This window comes from Volvox carteri (assembly GCF_000143455.1).
Source record: "Volvox carteri f. nagariensis unplaced genomic scaffold VOLCAscaffold_19, whole genome shotgun sequence".
Lineage (NCBI taxonomy): Eukaryota > Viridiplantae > Chlorophyta > Chlorophyceae > Chlamydomonadales > Volvocaceae > Volvox > Volvox carteri.
Genome location: NW_003307562.1, coordinates 82,018 through 96,577, shown reverse-complemented (window position 1 = coordinate 96,577; position 14,560 = coordinate 82,018). Strand labels below are relative to the sequence as shown.

The following is a 14,560-nucleotide window of genomic DNA, read 5'->3' as shown; positions in this document are numbered from 1 at the left end:
GGCAGCTTTCTGATGAAGGCTCCGGGCGCGAAGCACCTCTCGGGGGGCCGAGGCTCACTGCTGTCAGTCAGTCAGTCAGTCAGTCAGTCAGTCAGCCAGCGTCGTGTCTCAATATGAACTTGCAAGGCACCGATCGGTTACCAAGTCGTTATCTCAAAATGTCGGTTACCCTACCGAAGCGACCGGTAGGGTTATAACTAACCGGTCGGATACCGACCCTTTTATGCCATAGGGTTGCGGTGTGCGTGCACGCTGCGGCGCCCGTTGCTCGTGTTCATGCTGCCGCACGGTTTTCTCGCGCTTTCCTTGGGCTTCTTTGGAATAGTATGGCTCAGCTCCGCCACACTCCGCAACTCCAGCCCATCCATGCCAACTGCTCCAGCACTTTCCTCCTTGCCTTTTGCTCCGTCTCACGCACATTTCATACATGTCGTATTCTCCATTTGGACTGGCAATGGGCTGGGTTCGCGCACTACCAGGAGGCTATAGATGCTCAGCCATTCTTGTTGAGATGGAGGCGGCGCGCAATGCACCGTCCATGGATTTGCATTGGCGCCTTAGCAAGTGTATGTACGAGATTCATACATCACTCTCCATACATCAACGCCGCCGGCAGCCGCACCCTCGGCACTCGCAGCTATCCATAATAATTTGTAACTTGTAACATAATAATGAGCGCGCAGTCCAAACACGTTCCTCCCCTTGCATACCGTTCCTCCCCTTGCAGCCCAGTGCCGTACAGCCTTCCCTGCAGAATATTGCGGGGTGACAGGCTGCACCAGGGCCGAGCCCATTTCCGCTTCGGAGGAGCTGACTACCCTAGTCGAACTGAAATCACCTGAGCCATGACTGAAAGTGAACCAACGTCTTTATTTTTAGGGATTATTTTGCAGAGACACTAGTTATGAGGAAATGTTTCATCCCCATGTTTCCTTCTTATCCATTTAGGGTGTGATTGCCATTGGAAGCTGAAGCCGTTTGAACAGGACGAAACCGAACTAGCACGGTACTGCGGGCATGCAGCGGTGCGTGCCCGCCGTACCGCGCCAGTTCGGTTTCGTCCTATTCTTTCAGCAACTTCATAACACACTTGCGAAATCATGTCCAAACGTTTCCCAGTTGTCAGTATTACGGCAAAATAATAATTTCCAAGTCTTTTTTGCGCCGCATCCAATTCAAGAGGTATCAACACTTACAGGCACTGCGGTACATATCCGCTGCCTACAAGAGCCAGCGCGCAAGGCCTGCATATGCATCAGCCCTGCATTCTGGAAGGAACACCCTATGGTTACGTTATGAAGCAACCCTTTCACAAAAAGCTCACGTTCTTGGATGCAGCGTGGGTGCAACGTGGTATAAGTCGACTTGACAGGACGGCTGACTCCATTCGTTATAACAACGTAATAGCACCGAGACGCCGCTGGTGTGTCGCTTTCGCTTACGCTGCTGTCTCATTTTGTATGCTGCTGTCTAATTTGTGAACCACGTGTGAAGCCGTCCGGGGCGGCCTGGAAGTTCTATGCCCTTGGTTTCTTCGCACATCTACGGAACGATGATATGCATTCGACAGCCCGACCTCACTTTGTGAATAACAGCAAGCCCATCCCATGTTGATCATCCAGGACCGCATGGTTGAAGCCTACGTACGGCGATGCAGCCCAGTTGCAGGTTCGCAACTGCCTGATGATTAGCCACGCATACAAAATTCCTGTTTTCACTACATTCCCATAGTGGCTACAACTCCAGCGCCGCGCAACTCCAGGAACGCGAAGCGACAAGCCACAGCCTTGTACTAGCAGTACAGGCTCGCGCCTGCTTCGAGAGCCCACATACAGGCATGTGATGTCTGCAGCTGGACTTGTGCCGTTTCCTTCCCAGCTTGGAGAACCTCATACCCACCTGTCACCCCACGGGGAGCCAGCTTTGCACGAGTAGATTAGTCTTGGCCCTCGCCATCCAAAGGCGCTTCTTCGCGGCCAACGTGCAAAGTACCCCGTAGGAGTGTCGTCATAACTTTTGATGCTCCCAACCGTATCAAGAACACTGCTTGACGATTTCCTAATGACGTTGTAACATATCAGCTCCTGACCTAGCTCCCAAGAGCTGCAGCCGCCCGCTATCTGAGTATTGCCGCCCACCGTCAACCGATGCTCTCGTGCGCAATACTTATCTTGGCAGCGTACTAAAGCCAAAGATGCTGCGTTTCTCGATGGCCCCATACCGTACATCCATCTGAAAGGCTCATATAAATGCATAGCCCCTCTCCTGGCGTCGCAGGCTCAGCTCTAACCTTAAATGCCCTCGTGCATTCCTTTTTGTTCCTTATAACCCGACTGCTAAAACCCTCTACAAACTCCAAATCTGTGCGACTAGCAGGCGACTCCAAGATCTTATTGTGCCCCTCCAAACGTCCATGGCGACGCCCATCGTCTCTGGGGCGTAAAACCGGCAGCCTGGCTCCAGTAGGGTTACACCTGCAAACCTTGCCCGCCCACTCACCTCAAAGAATACCACTCTCTGCGTTTGCGGAACTCCGCCCGCACTGCCCTTCCCGAGGCAATCAGCCCTCAGCTTCAGGCTGCGCCTTCCAAAGACGTACACTGCGGCAGTCCCGATGTTCACGCCACGCTATGCTCTGCTTTGTGCCGCGCTGCTTAGCCAGGCTCTGCCGCTCTTCCCACCAGACCCCCAGAATGACCACCAGGCAGAGTGCCAGCCATATGCAGCGACAGTGCTTCCTGCTTCACTTACGACCAAGCCCGTCTCTTCCCCCTCATCTCCCTACTGAGCACCGCCCGGACCTCACGCGTTCACGCCGTTCTGCAAGAGCGCCGCGGTAGCCCACTATGCCCAAACGGTGGCGCTGTACCCCTTTAACAAGCAATCACCATCCACCAAGCAACGCGGGGCGGCGGTTGCAGCCACCACCGCAGCTATAGCCCCCCCCTACGACGTCCAAGCGTCCTCTCCGCCGTGTACTGCAAATCAGCCGTCATCCATCCAACCGGCCCAGTTTGTCAACATGCCTATTGCTTATTGCGCCGCGGCACTCTTCTCCGCAAGGCATTGCAGCGCCAGGTCGCGTTCCTCCACGAGCTCTGCCTCGGTGGTGCGCATACGCTCCTTGGACGCGTCGTCAATTGGTAGACCTGCGCAATAATCATAACAATCATGAAGAGATCGGGGGTAAACTAGGGTTAGTTTGCCAAATTGCGTAGAAAGTCAGCCTGGGATGCAAATGGAGTATAGATTACGGGTGGTGCTCAGTGCCGACGAGGGCAGGGATTACGGATACATCTGTACCAAGTACAGCACTGCGGCGGCAGTGTGCGCTGAGCAACGCCCTGATGTGCGCTCCCAGCTCAAGTGTGCAGTGGCTTTCGGTCCAGCTCGGCTCAGTCTACAGCCTCGTAACCCTGACCTCACCTTGCACGACGTGCCACTTGCCGCCAGAGCAAGTGACCGGGTACGAATACACAAGGCCAGGTTGCACGCCGTACGAGCCATCTGACACAACGCCCATAGACACCCAACTGCCGTACGGGGTGCCACAGACCCAGTCTCGCACGTGGTTGCACACGGCATTGGCGGCGGACAGTGCAGACGACAGACCGCGGGCCTGCATCACACCACATCACACATTGGCCGGGGTAAAGCTCAACTAGTTCAACTGCAGGAATCAAACATTGTAGCGGATCCCTGTACAATGCAACTCATTAGGACAGCAGGCCGATAGATGCGGGGCTGGGAAGAGGGTGCCAGCTGCCTAGAGTGGGATTGCGACTGGGGCACCCACCACAGTACGTTGGCTGCCATGGGTTGGCTGGGAAGCAGATAAGGGACGAGGAGCGGGGCTTGGCGAATGCGTTGAAGATGGAGCCCATGACCGGTATGAGGCAATACGTATATGAGGCAATAATAATGACCTCCCACGTACCCGCATTAATACCAATACAACGTCCATGGCCCCCCCGGCTTTTACGGACACACCCGCACTTGTGTGCGGAACTTGTAACTTGTAACTTGCTAATATTAATGAGCCACCCAGCGGGACAGCACAAGGGGAAAGTACAACAGAAGCCAACCCGTTGATGTCCGCATGGATCCTCCCGTCTCTCGTGATTCCAGCTGCAAACCAGCAAATACCAACAGGCTGTTGAAGACTGGCGGCACACACTTACCTTGATGATGGCGGCGCCGCGCTGCTGAACCGTAGAGATGAACTCGCCGTTGAGCCAAGCATCGTCGCCCACGACTGCGCGGATGGGCTTGCCAGCAACAATGCCATGGTTGACATCGGGGTACTGTGTGGAGGAGTGGTTTCCCCAGATGATGACGTTCTTAACGGCCGTCACGTGCGTCTTGGTGCGCTCAGAAACCTGCATTGGCAGCGACGAAGTGGATGGAGAGGCGCGGCTAAGCAGGCGGTGCGTTCTTGGCAGAGGCACAACGCAGGCGGCGCAGGGGGCTGGAACCTTGGATGATGGTGTGACGCAAAGCAAGAAAGCAGTCCTGAATCGACGATGCAGCGAGGGACCGAGGAAAAAGCGCTGCAGGGAATCGACCACCTGTTGATCCAAGGGTGTATACTCATGCGGGAGAGCTACCGACCAGAGCTGCCAAAAAGCCAGGCGAAATGGGCATTGCATATTCGGAAGGCAATCTCATTTAGGCGCGGTAATGCGGACGTCTCTTACCTGACCCAGTGCGCGATTGTGGTCCAGGCGGGTGAGGCAGGTAATGTTCTCGCGAGGAATCGATGGAGCGTTCTCCGCCAGAATCAGTGCGTTGGTGTTGGCTGGGTTCGCGACGACGACCACCTATGTTCGCAAAACGCAAAGCAAAGCGAGGTAAATAGGGTAGAACATGCAAATAGTAGAATAGGTGGATGGTGGACCCAAAGGCCCGGGGACACCCACGGAGGGGTGGTGCAGCTTGAGCAAAGTAACAATCAAGGTAGGGCCGCCGTGCACGCGGCCCGCCCCTTGCACCGTTTGGGTTGGCTAAAACACCACGTTCGCATCTCTCCGTACAATCGACGGCTGGTTTGCAGCCTTTGCCAACACCTTGAAATGATGCCTGCGGTGCAGGCCGCAGGGTGCGCTCAGCCCCAAGGCTCCCATGCATACCAATCCGCATCCTCTATAGATCCCAATGGGCCTTAGTCCTCAAAGTGCATGATGCCTGATCCTCGACACGGTCACGGCCTAGCTCTGTCCTGTATTGACTAAGCTTCCGAGGCATTACGGCAGCGACGCATGCCAAACGTGGAAAGTGTTCGATGCAAGAGGGGACGGGAGCTTTATACCTTGACGTCCTTGGAGGCGTTTTCCGCCAGGGCCGAAGCTTGGCTCTTGTAAATTGAAACGTTTTTGGCCATGACATCCTTACGCTCCTCGCCAGCTTTGCGCGGGTAGCCTCCTACCATTACCGCCACGTCCACGTCCTTGCACGCCGCCGCCACATCCGTGAAGGCAAAGACGCCTGTCGAGTAGGGGCACGGCCGGAATGGGTTCGTCTTCTAGGGAGTGTAGTAAACACAATAGGAGGCCGAGTTGCGTTCGTGCAGGCGTGGTGCAGGAGTCAAATGTAGAGCAGATAGATGAGTTGTGTCGGAGGACGCTCAAATAGGATAGGACGGTGCCCGGGCATACCATCGACACAGCGCCTCGAGAATGCCACGCCGGTGCAAGTATTCAAAATGCATGCAATTGCCTGAAGACGGTTTAAGCGCAGTGAGTGTCCGGTTCGTTCGTAGGTGGTCCCCTAACGACCCGAGGGTCAAGATTTCATAAGCATCAAAACGTTTCTGGGAAAAATCTTATGATTCCCTGTTAACAAAGGCTAACATAATGTTAGGATAAATCGCACAGCGTTAGGTGGTAGCCTCAAGGCCTCATATCGTGGGTTTGCGCTATGCAAAAGCATGAAGCTCACCTTCCAGGAGCGGATATGCACCATCAATCAGTTCCATGCGGAGCCCTTCCAGCGCATTTTTTGCAGGCTCGACATCTAGCAGGTGCAGGACAATCGGCTGGTCGGTTCCAAACATGGCGCCTGTTGCCACTTGCGGAGCAAGCGCATAGCCAATCTGGCCTGAAAATAAAGGAAAAGGCATTTCCAGGGATTGAGGTTATCTTGGATATCGCTTCGGGCGAGCTCCATCGCGTTTCGTCGATCGGACGAACCACAGCGGGAGAGTGTGCAAGCAGCAAAAAATCATGTCGCAATTCGAAATCTGGAGAAACTCTGTTCCCCGGAACAATCGCTGGGACTTCAGCGAATACTTTGCAGTTGCAGTTGCACACGTTCTCCAGCTCACCCGCTGCGCCAGTAATAAGGACCCGAACAGCTTTCCGTTTCTTCAGGCTCGCAAGGTATTTTGAGCCAAGGACGAGGCCAGCACCTAGAAGCGCAGCCCCAGCTAGGGATAGTATTTGTGCCTTGGCCATCGGTCAGGTAAACTGGAAATAAGGGCAGCGATATGCAGCACCGCGGAGGACCTCTGTCTTCCGAGTCAACTTGTTGAGAACAGAGCCTGCCGGTTTCCTCCGAAGTAGCATCATAACTACAACTGCAAACTCCGTACTGCCAGGCCGTACTGGACAAAAGAAGGAGCAGAGCGAATGCGCTCCGCAATTTATATGCCAAAGAACCAAAACCTTCAATACTTATATCTATCGCCTGTGGCGGGCAACCGCCCTGGTCTTCCCCCAGGTAGTCACATCGCTAAGCCTGCTAGCGAATTCCCTTGCGTCCCTCATAGCCCTTTTGCCATGCGCCAACTCGGAAAACAATATGAATACCAAACCACGATCCGCAGACGACCAGCCTTCGTAGTGGTAACTCTCGCCGACATAAACAAGGCATGTTACATGCATGACCACGAAGCATACCTGCAAACCCACATCCCTCCGCAACCACAGCCACAGCTTCAAACCCCTCAAGCTCCCCAGCCTGCCCACTTCCAAACGGCTTGCACGCTATTATCGCTCCCTGCACCCTGTAGCAAACCCCCGCGTAGCCCCCAAGCGCCGCGCAGCAGTTCTCCCAGCACCTGGCCGGACGGGGAAGAAGGCTGAGGCTGGGAATGCCGAGTTGCCGACAAATACATCCCAACAAAAATATTGATGAAAAGTCCGACACCCAGCACGGCCACGACCCACGCGGCTCCCCTTTGAAGCACGTGCGACATCGTCGGGCGGTCCTTAAAATGTAGGATGAGCACCGCGGGAATGATAAAACACATTATGGTGCAGGACACAGCACCCACAAAACTAATGACGTCCCAGATCGAGGGTACGAACACTGCAATGCCGTACGTAGCGACGAGCAGGCCATACGTGCACGACAAATACAACGACGCGGGCACAGGCGGTGCGCCCGGCAGGGCTTGTGCGGGCGCGACAACCTCCTGGACGCAGAAGAACGGAGCGATAAGGGCAGAGCCTTAGGTTAAGCTAAAAATGTGATCATGACAAGACTACGTAAAGGCAAGGCACTGGGGTAAATGAGAAACCCATATGCGATTAGCAACCGAATGTTACGGGTAACGTGGGGTGGCTAATAATTGGAAGGCGAACGATGTGCCAGTTGATGCATTACAGTTCAAACGTGTCTAGTCTTGGAAAAAGGAAACATCACATACATCATATTCATATTAATCGCACACCACCAGGTGATTCCAGAACAAAGAAAGGCACAGCCGTAAGCATTCAAGTCAGTGTGCTTTAGAGGGAAGCATGCAGGCCATAATAGGCACTGAGGGCGGTCGGTCAACGTCCTCTTTTTCCTTGTTGGTCTAATTCGTCCCCAGACGGTTTTGGGGGTTACAACTATTGAGGGGTACAACTATACCCCGAGGTACCCACCAGCGTTGACTGCCGAAGGGGAAACATAATGAGCACCGACGACCCAATAAGGCTGCCAGCGTAGCCGCCCTTCACGCCAAACGACACGACCGTTGCGGCGGTTGACCCAATCAATGGACTCAGCTGTGCAGGCGACAGGTTGTTCAGGAAATTTCCTCGCACGTCTTGCCCAAACGCCGTGTATGCGGCATACGCCACCACCATGAACAGAACCGTGACCATGGTCAGCGACAGCGCGACCACGCGATCAAGTACGGCGGGGTTGTACGGCACCAGCATGGCGCGCAGGGGATGTACGGATTGGTGGCAAGATGCCTAAAAAGGGAAAACAGGTCTTGGTTTGGTTGCGAATTTCCGCAACATGTTTTTGAGCCTTAGGAAGCGGGTTGAGGAACACACGTCGCGCTGTTCGCTTCGGGCTACGTGACGCGACAGGAGGACGACAACTGCACCTTACGTCCTCTGGTCCTAATTAAGCCCTGTCTCCAGTGACGCATAAGGAATTTCGGGACGCCTCCTCACGGCCTTCCAAGATACTCATCCTTTCCACGCATTGCTCAGTCACCCATCACCCCGTACCCGGATCCTTTGACTCTCTCACACTCTCTCACACTCTCTCTCACGCATCAGGGCCAAGGGAAAGTCCCTTTCTCTTGGCCCTGAGGGGTCCTCTTCCCAACTTAAATATCTGCCACACATACCCAACCACTCAAATCAAGACGCACGCTAACCCCCTTCCCACATCGCCCAAGGCACCGTACGGACGTCCCCACGACTCACCGCGGTAAGCAGGATGGGCACCACCGCCAGCGCCGAAGTAATCCGGGACGCCGTGTCCGGTCCCAGACCCTCCATATCGGGCCCAAAGGGCATCTGGTAGGCCGACCCTTGGGTCACTGCTGCCAGGCCCAACCAGCACGTCGCGCCCGCAAAGCCCACCAGTGACAACAGACCGACCACGTTGACCGCGCCCAGGTGGTTCATGGTGCGAAGTGACGTCAGCGGGGCCAGTACGGCAACGGTCAGAATGGCCAACACGAAGGGCCTACCCACCCACCACTCATGCCTGCAGTGCAGCATTAGCAAAGAAGTACCAACAGCAGGACCAGGGAAGATGGAAATTTACAAATATAATTACAAATATTTTGGACGTGAGCAAAATAAAGAAACTGTTGAGACTTAACCAGGAAAGCTAGGAAATCAAAGAACCGCGAAACTCGCACCTGAGATGGGAAGGAAGCCATGCTGTGACCAGGCCGTCGCGGTCGGGCTCATCGCCTGGAGGGGCCAGAATACAAAGCCATGTGATACAAGCTTCCAATCGCCGTACGGCAAGATGCGCTGTGTAATTTTAGTACCAACATTGCGCAGCGCAACACAGGAGAGCCCCCTCCCCTCTTTATTACGATGTTTGCGAGCAGTGTGGCAGCTTCGGATGAGTGCGATGTGTCACATACTTCGGCAAAAGGCGTTCCTTTCACAAGCGACTTATGCGAAATATCCGCATTGGAACGAGATAAGAGAACATATCGAAAAGCAATAAGGTTTTGGGCCTGCTGGGCCTGCTGGGCTGGCAGTGTGGTAGTCAAAAGACATACACGCTTACCGATTAGCAGGTCTCCAATAATGTCAATATACACGACCTGATTGGCAGATGGTGGAAGGGCGGGATATACACGACCTGAATTTTATGGTTCAGGAGCGCGGGAAGGCAGAAGGGGTCAGGAGACCGGGACTGTTTCGCATGACTCCCAATCACCCTCAACCAGACACTCAGGACGCACCGTGTTAATAGAGCCCCATACCCATATCATAGATAGCCCATACCAGTCCCCTCCCAACCACTAACCTCTCAACCACTAACGCTAGCCCTCTTCTGCACTTTGAAACCACTAAATCAGATACCAACAACCACCCGACTAAAATCAACCCCAGGCCTGCGCGTGCGGCACTTCCCATCCCCCGACGTTTCCCCCTTGTCGCCACCCGACCTCAAAGCCCAGGCAGCCAAGCAGCATTGCAGCCTACAGCGAGCGAGGAGAGGCAGGGGCGCGTTTAAGCACGGCATCTTTAAGAGCCTCAAGAAAGTTGGAAACAAAGGAAGGAAGATAGATAGATATGTAGATAGAGAAAGAAAGAGAAAGAAAGAGAGGGAGAAGGAGACAGAGGGAGAGAGAGGAAGAGAGAAATGAGAGGGAGAGAAAAAAGAACGAGCGAGCATGGGGATTGTAAGGAAAGGAATTCGGACCTGGGCGCCAAGGTCCTAAGGCAGCCCGGCAACCCACTTGAGAGACGAGGGATAACGTAAAGCCCCGAATATGTTCCCCCAGCATACATCACATCACGAAGGTGGTGGTGATAATCCTGGTGCTGCAATCATAATTATCGCGGCAAAGGACCTTTTGAATGGTGTCCCGGAGCTGATGCATGCCGGAATGGATGGCTACAGCTGCGGCTACGGCTGAGGCTACAGCTGCGGCTACAGCTGCGGCTGAGGCTAAGGAGGCATGGCCCAGGAGACTAAAATCATAATCCACAGGTAGGCACCATGAAAACCTTCCCCTCCAAAACTGGTGTCCCCCAACCCAGCAATCAGCCATCGACGCCCACACCGCCCAAACCCAAATCACCCACACTCCCCTCATCCATCCAAACCCAGACACCCGACCCACTTTAGAAGCGATACCCTGCTATTTTCCTTTCTCCTCCAACCATAACAGTATGCGCTACATCCCCCTTCCCCGCACTCCCTTCCTGCCCCACCTGCAGCACTTTCTCCGCCAGGGGACCCAGGGCTGTCCTCGTCAGGGCCGAGTACGTATCCCGCCGACACCGGTCGGAGGCATACACCAGGCCTAAGGAACCACGGCGCGGAAGCAACAACAAACGAGGTCATTATGTTGACACATGTTGTCACATTTGTCAGGAGCAGCAGCTCATAGCAGTAGCAGTAACAGTAGCAACAGCGTTGGAACATGCAAACGCCAACAAGCTGTGCAAGTCGATGCAGTCTAGAGATCAGTCAGAACGCCCGGACAGCAGTTAGCCAGCAGCCTGCAAAAGCTTCTCAGCCAGCCAACCAGCGCCATGGACTGTAACGTAAGCTAGAAAGAGCTAGCTGGCGCTACAGCTAATGACGCGGTGGCTAGCATCACGCGGGTGGTTCGTCCCTGTGTCGAAGACAGAGACGCACCGTGCACAGTGAAGTGGGTCAGCAGGCCAACAACCACCAGCAGCGACATGCCCAGGCCCCATCCCAGCATTGCAACGGCCTTGGGAAGAGCCTGCGGCAGCGAGAAAGGCGGGGGGGTAAGACGATCCACTGGCAAATGTAGCAAATACCAGAGATAGACGGATGGAGTTAGGGGGGGGGTGAAAAGGGGGGAAAGGGAGGAAAGACAGGGGATGCTGGGGAGGGAAGCGCGGCAACTCAATGGGGAGCTCGTCGCAGGGGTCCAGGATGCTCTGGAGAGTGCCTGGACAGGACTTTTCGGTCGCCGCAGGGGTTCTTTTGTTGAAAGATCTTGGCGGATGTGCAAGCAAGACAGGAGTGGGAGGAGGTTGGGAACGCCGCGAACGGGGCTTACGTGGACGTACAGGCAGGGGGGTACGGCAAAAGTTGCGCAAAGGTGGCGTGTGAATCGGTGGGCAGCTCGAGGGACCCATATCGACGTACACGGAGTATACGAAAAGTTACGGCAACGACACGGAAGCTTCCAGGCAGGAATTTAGGTGAGGAGGGGATATTTGAACCAACTGCATCCTAGTCAAGCAATGGAAGAAGGGGAAAGGAACAAGCCGGCAAGACATCTGGAAAACAGGAAGGATGCATGTCAAAAAGGACGAGTTCTTCGCTGCTAGAGACGCATGGCAAGGAAGGCAGGAGGAGGTCAGGCCATCTAGCCAGCGAATAGAAATGCATAGAAGCATCACATGCAGATCATGTGTACAGTATTTCAAAGCTTGTAAAGCAAAAAAAGGCCAGATCTTCTTGTAGGAAAAGGCGGGACGCGAGCACGTGTGTGAGCACGAGACAGGGGGCATGGATAGCAGCACAGCGTGCCTACCATGATGCCAGCTCCAAGGATGACTTTGGTGAGGTTGAAAGTGCATTCCCAGAAGTTTGTTTTAAGGTGATCCTCAAGTTGAAAAGAGGGAGCCAGCAGCGGCGCTTCCAAGGCTGGAGAGGATGGGAGGTACGCGACGAAGACCATCGTTCAGAAGTTCAGAACGAATAGAAAACGGCACGCAAGCCAGCGAGGGGGAAATGGGTTCCAGAGCTCCATGAGGTAAGGAATCTGGGTCAGACACGGCGCGCACCCGGTCTAAAACCATGGACGAGAGTTTCGAACAGGAAAAGCCCGTGCCAGAAGCTCATTAGAGGACACTGTGCACTTTTGGATGATCCTGGCCGCGTTAAGCTCATACAAGAAGCTAGATTCAATCACGAGAGCAGGCGAGACCTTGACCACGACGGCCAGGTTGGCGCCTATCACGTTGTCACCGCTGTAAATCTATCAAGATTCTGCTGTGCATAAAGATGATGTTGTGCATACTCCAGCATGCAAATACATAAGGCTTTGTGTCTGCGGTGTCCATTCGTCGGCGTACCTTGGCCGGTATCCTCAAAGTCGCGGCGGTCGCCTTGCGCCATTTGCAAGACGGGTAATTATACAGTTAACTACTCTCAAGTCAATACAGTAATATTGGCACCCTTTGTCTCAATTCCTCTTTCCTAAAGGTGCCAAGCACGACAAAGGCTTTCCAGGCACGTCTGGAACGCAACAATTTTTTCAGATGCTCATTCTTTTAAGGATAACGAGCTGGGTACCATGCAGGCTCCTGTACAGGGCTTTACCTCCTGCCTTTGTCATCCGCTCCGAAACCCTGACCTGTTTTTTTATTTGCATGCGCGCTGAATTTATGCCGCATAGCCAAAGAATAGATGCTTGCCCAGCAGTCGCTGCTGCTGTTGCAGCTGTTGACGAATAAGAAGTAGCCGTCTTGCGCGATTTATCCTCATCCTTGCTACGACATTAGGATGGCCCTGCGTCAAGGGCATCACGGATCAGACTCAATGGGGCAAAAGTTAGGCCATTTCAAGCTATCAAACGTCTCGGAAAGCTGGCATTCACTCAGGATCTCAAAGGATGAAAGCAATCTGACACGCTGTACGGCGCTCGATGCCATCCACAATCGTACGTACCAGACCGTACCGTACCGATCGCGACAGACCTTCCGACATCTCGACACATGGCCTTCCACTCTGGTAATGTCATTTCCCTCCTTATGCAGGTCACAGGCATTCCAGAATTGTTAACAACTCAATCGAGTAACTAACTGATGGGGTCCGTAAGGTATCCGAAAATGGGCTACCTGTAAATGAATGGGAATGGGAAGGACACCGTAAGCTGGAAAACGCATTACGTTTTATGACTTGACCTCCTTGTTCACCTAAATCATCATGCGACGCATTCAGACACATTACTGACAGATGGAGCCCAAACGGAAGCAACGCCGGCTAGGCAGAGCTAGGCCAGCTCAATCTTCCGCGGCTGCCCCTGGCGCCCTTCCCAAGATCCGTTTACAGTACGCCTCGGATACCCTTGCCGTTGCTTGAAAATGCCCTTGGACGACTTGCAATTCAGTTGGGCACAGATAGCCTTGCCGTCGCTTGCAGATTCCGTTATGCATTTGCGGCAGTCCATTTGCCCCGAATTCCTTGTACCGGGTCTACCATCTAAGAGTTATGTACCCCTATGTACTTTGTGCAGCGCGGATAGCTATGTATAATTTAAGCAGGTCCAGTCCAATTTAACGTCCTACGTGACACACACGATGTGATGGGTTTGTTGAGGCGTTGCACTTTGCCTCGCCTGCGCGTGTCGGCGCATGTCCTGGAGGTACCGGGCCTTTTCGGGCTTCGTTCGTGGGCTTTATCATCAATGCAATCGCATATCAAATGTTTTACTTGTATGATGGTGTTGTTTTGCATATTCTGGCCTTACGCCGTGATCCCGGCTCCTGAGCAAACAGCGTCAATGCAAACATCGGCAAACGCTTCGGGAGTTTCGGGGTTGTACCGATTAACAATTCTGGAATGCCTGTGACCGAAACTCCCGAAAAAAGAAATAGAGTTCCCGAAGCCGGCCGGCTTGCAGAACTAGGATCATACGCTGTATACAAATGTCAAACTGATGCAAAAAACGCATTTTCATTCGGCAGCCATGTAAAAATTTACTAGAATACAGAATTATACAAGTTCCCGAAACCAGAAATACCCCGTTTGCCGATGTCTGCGTCCATGAAAGTGGTTCGGGATGGCGTTGGTTGAAGTAGTTCATCGTTAGCGCCCACCATCAAACACGCTTGAATTGACTAGAAACATAGTTAGCATCTTGTATATTTTATAACGAAGGATTACATTGGTTGCCCTGTTGGATGAAGTATGGCAATTTGGCTGTCCCGGGGCAGGGGGGCTGCATCGAACTGCAAGGTGGGCGGTTCCAGTGGAAAGACTTACGCTATTACATTAGATCTAGTGAATAAGCTTGGCGCTCTCTTTGGAGGAGTGAACTAACGTACCTAATTAGTAGCGGTTAGGGACCTGGCTATCTTTGTAACCTTGAAGTGTCAAATCAAACATGTGCAAATAAACTAATAATAAAAGCTCTTAAGCAATGCCTACT

General features: G+C 53.5%; 2 protein-coding genes across 2 annotated transcripts; both read right to left on the bottom strand.

The window, feature by feature from the left end:
* Positions 1-1,648: 1,648 nt before the first annotated feature.
* On the bottom strand, positions 1,649-6,016 carry VOLCADRAFT_109769 (uncharacterized protein). The gene is made up of 6 exons (XM_002950447.1): positions 5,938-6,016; positions 5,309-5,484; positions 4,698-4,820; positions 4,182-4,379; positions 3,427-3,619; positions 1,649-3,149 (listed from the first exon to the last, which is right to left on the bottom strand). The coding sequence occupies exons 1-6, from the start codon at positions 5,972-5,974 to the stop codon at positions 3,034-3,036; spliced, it is 843 nt and encodes a 280-aa protein (XP_002950493.1). The 5' UTR covers positions 5,975-6,016; the 3' UTR covers positions 1,649-3,033.
* A 722-nt stretch (positions 6,017-6,738) lies between these two features.
* Positions 6,739-12,525, bottom strand: VOLCADRAFT_90925 (uncharacterized protein; the record flags this gene model as incomplete). Its single annotated transcript, XM_002950446.1, has 11 exons — positions 6,739-7,057; positions 7,167-7,414; positions 7,872-8,186; positions 8,652-8,937; positions 9,095-9,149; positions 9,478-9,514; positions 9,863-9,895; positions 10,635-10,726; positions 11,065-11,155; positions 11,939-12,051; positions 12,483-12,525. 11 exons carry the CDS (start codon positions 12,523-12,525, stop codon positions 6,739-6,741), a joined length of 1,632 nt encoding a protein of 543 aa, XP_002950492.1.
* Between the last annotated feature and the right edge of the window lie 2,035 nt (positions 12,526-14,560).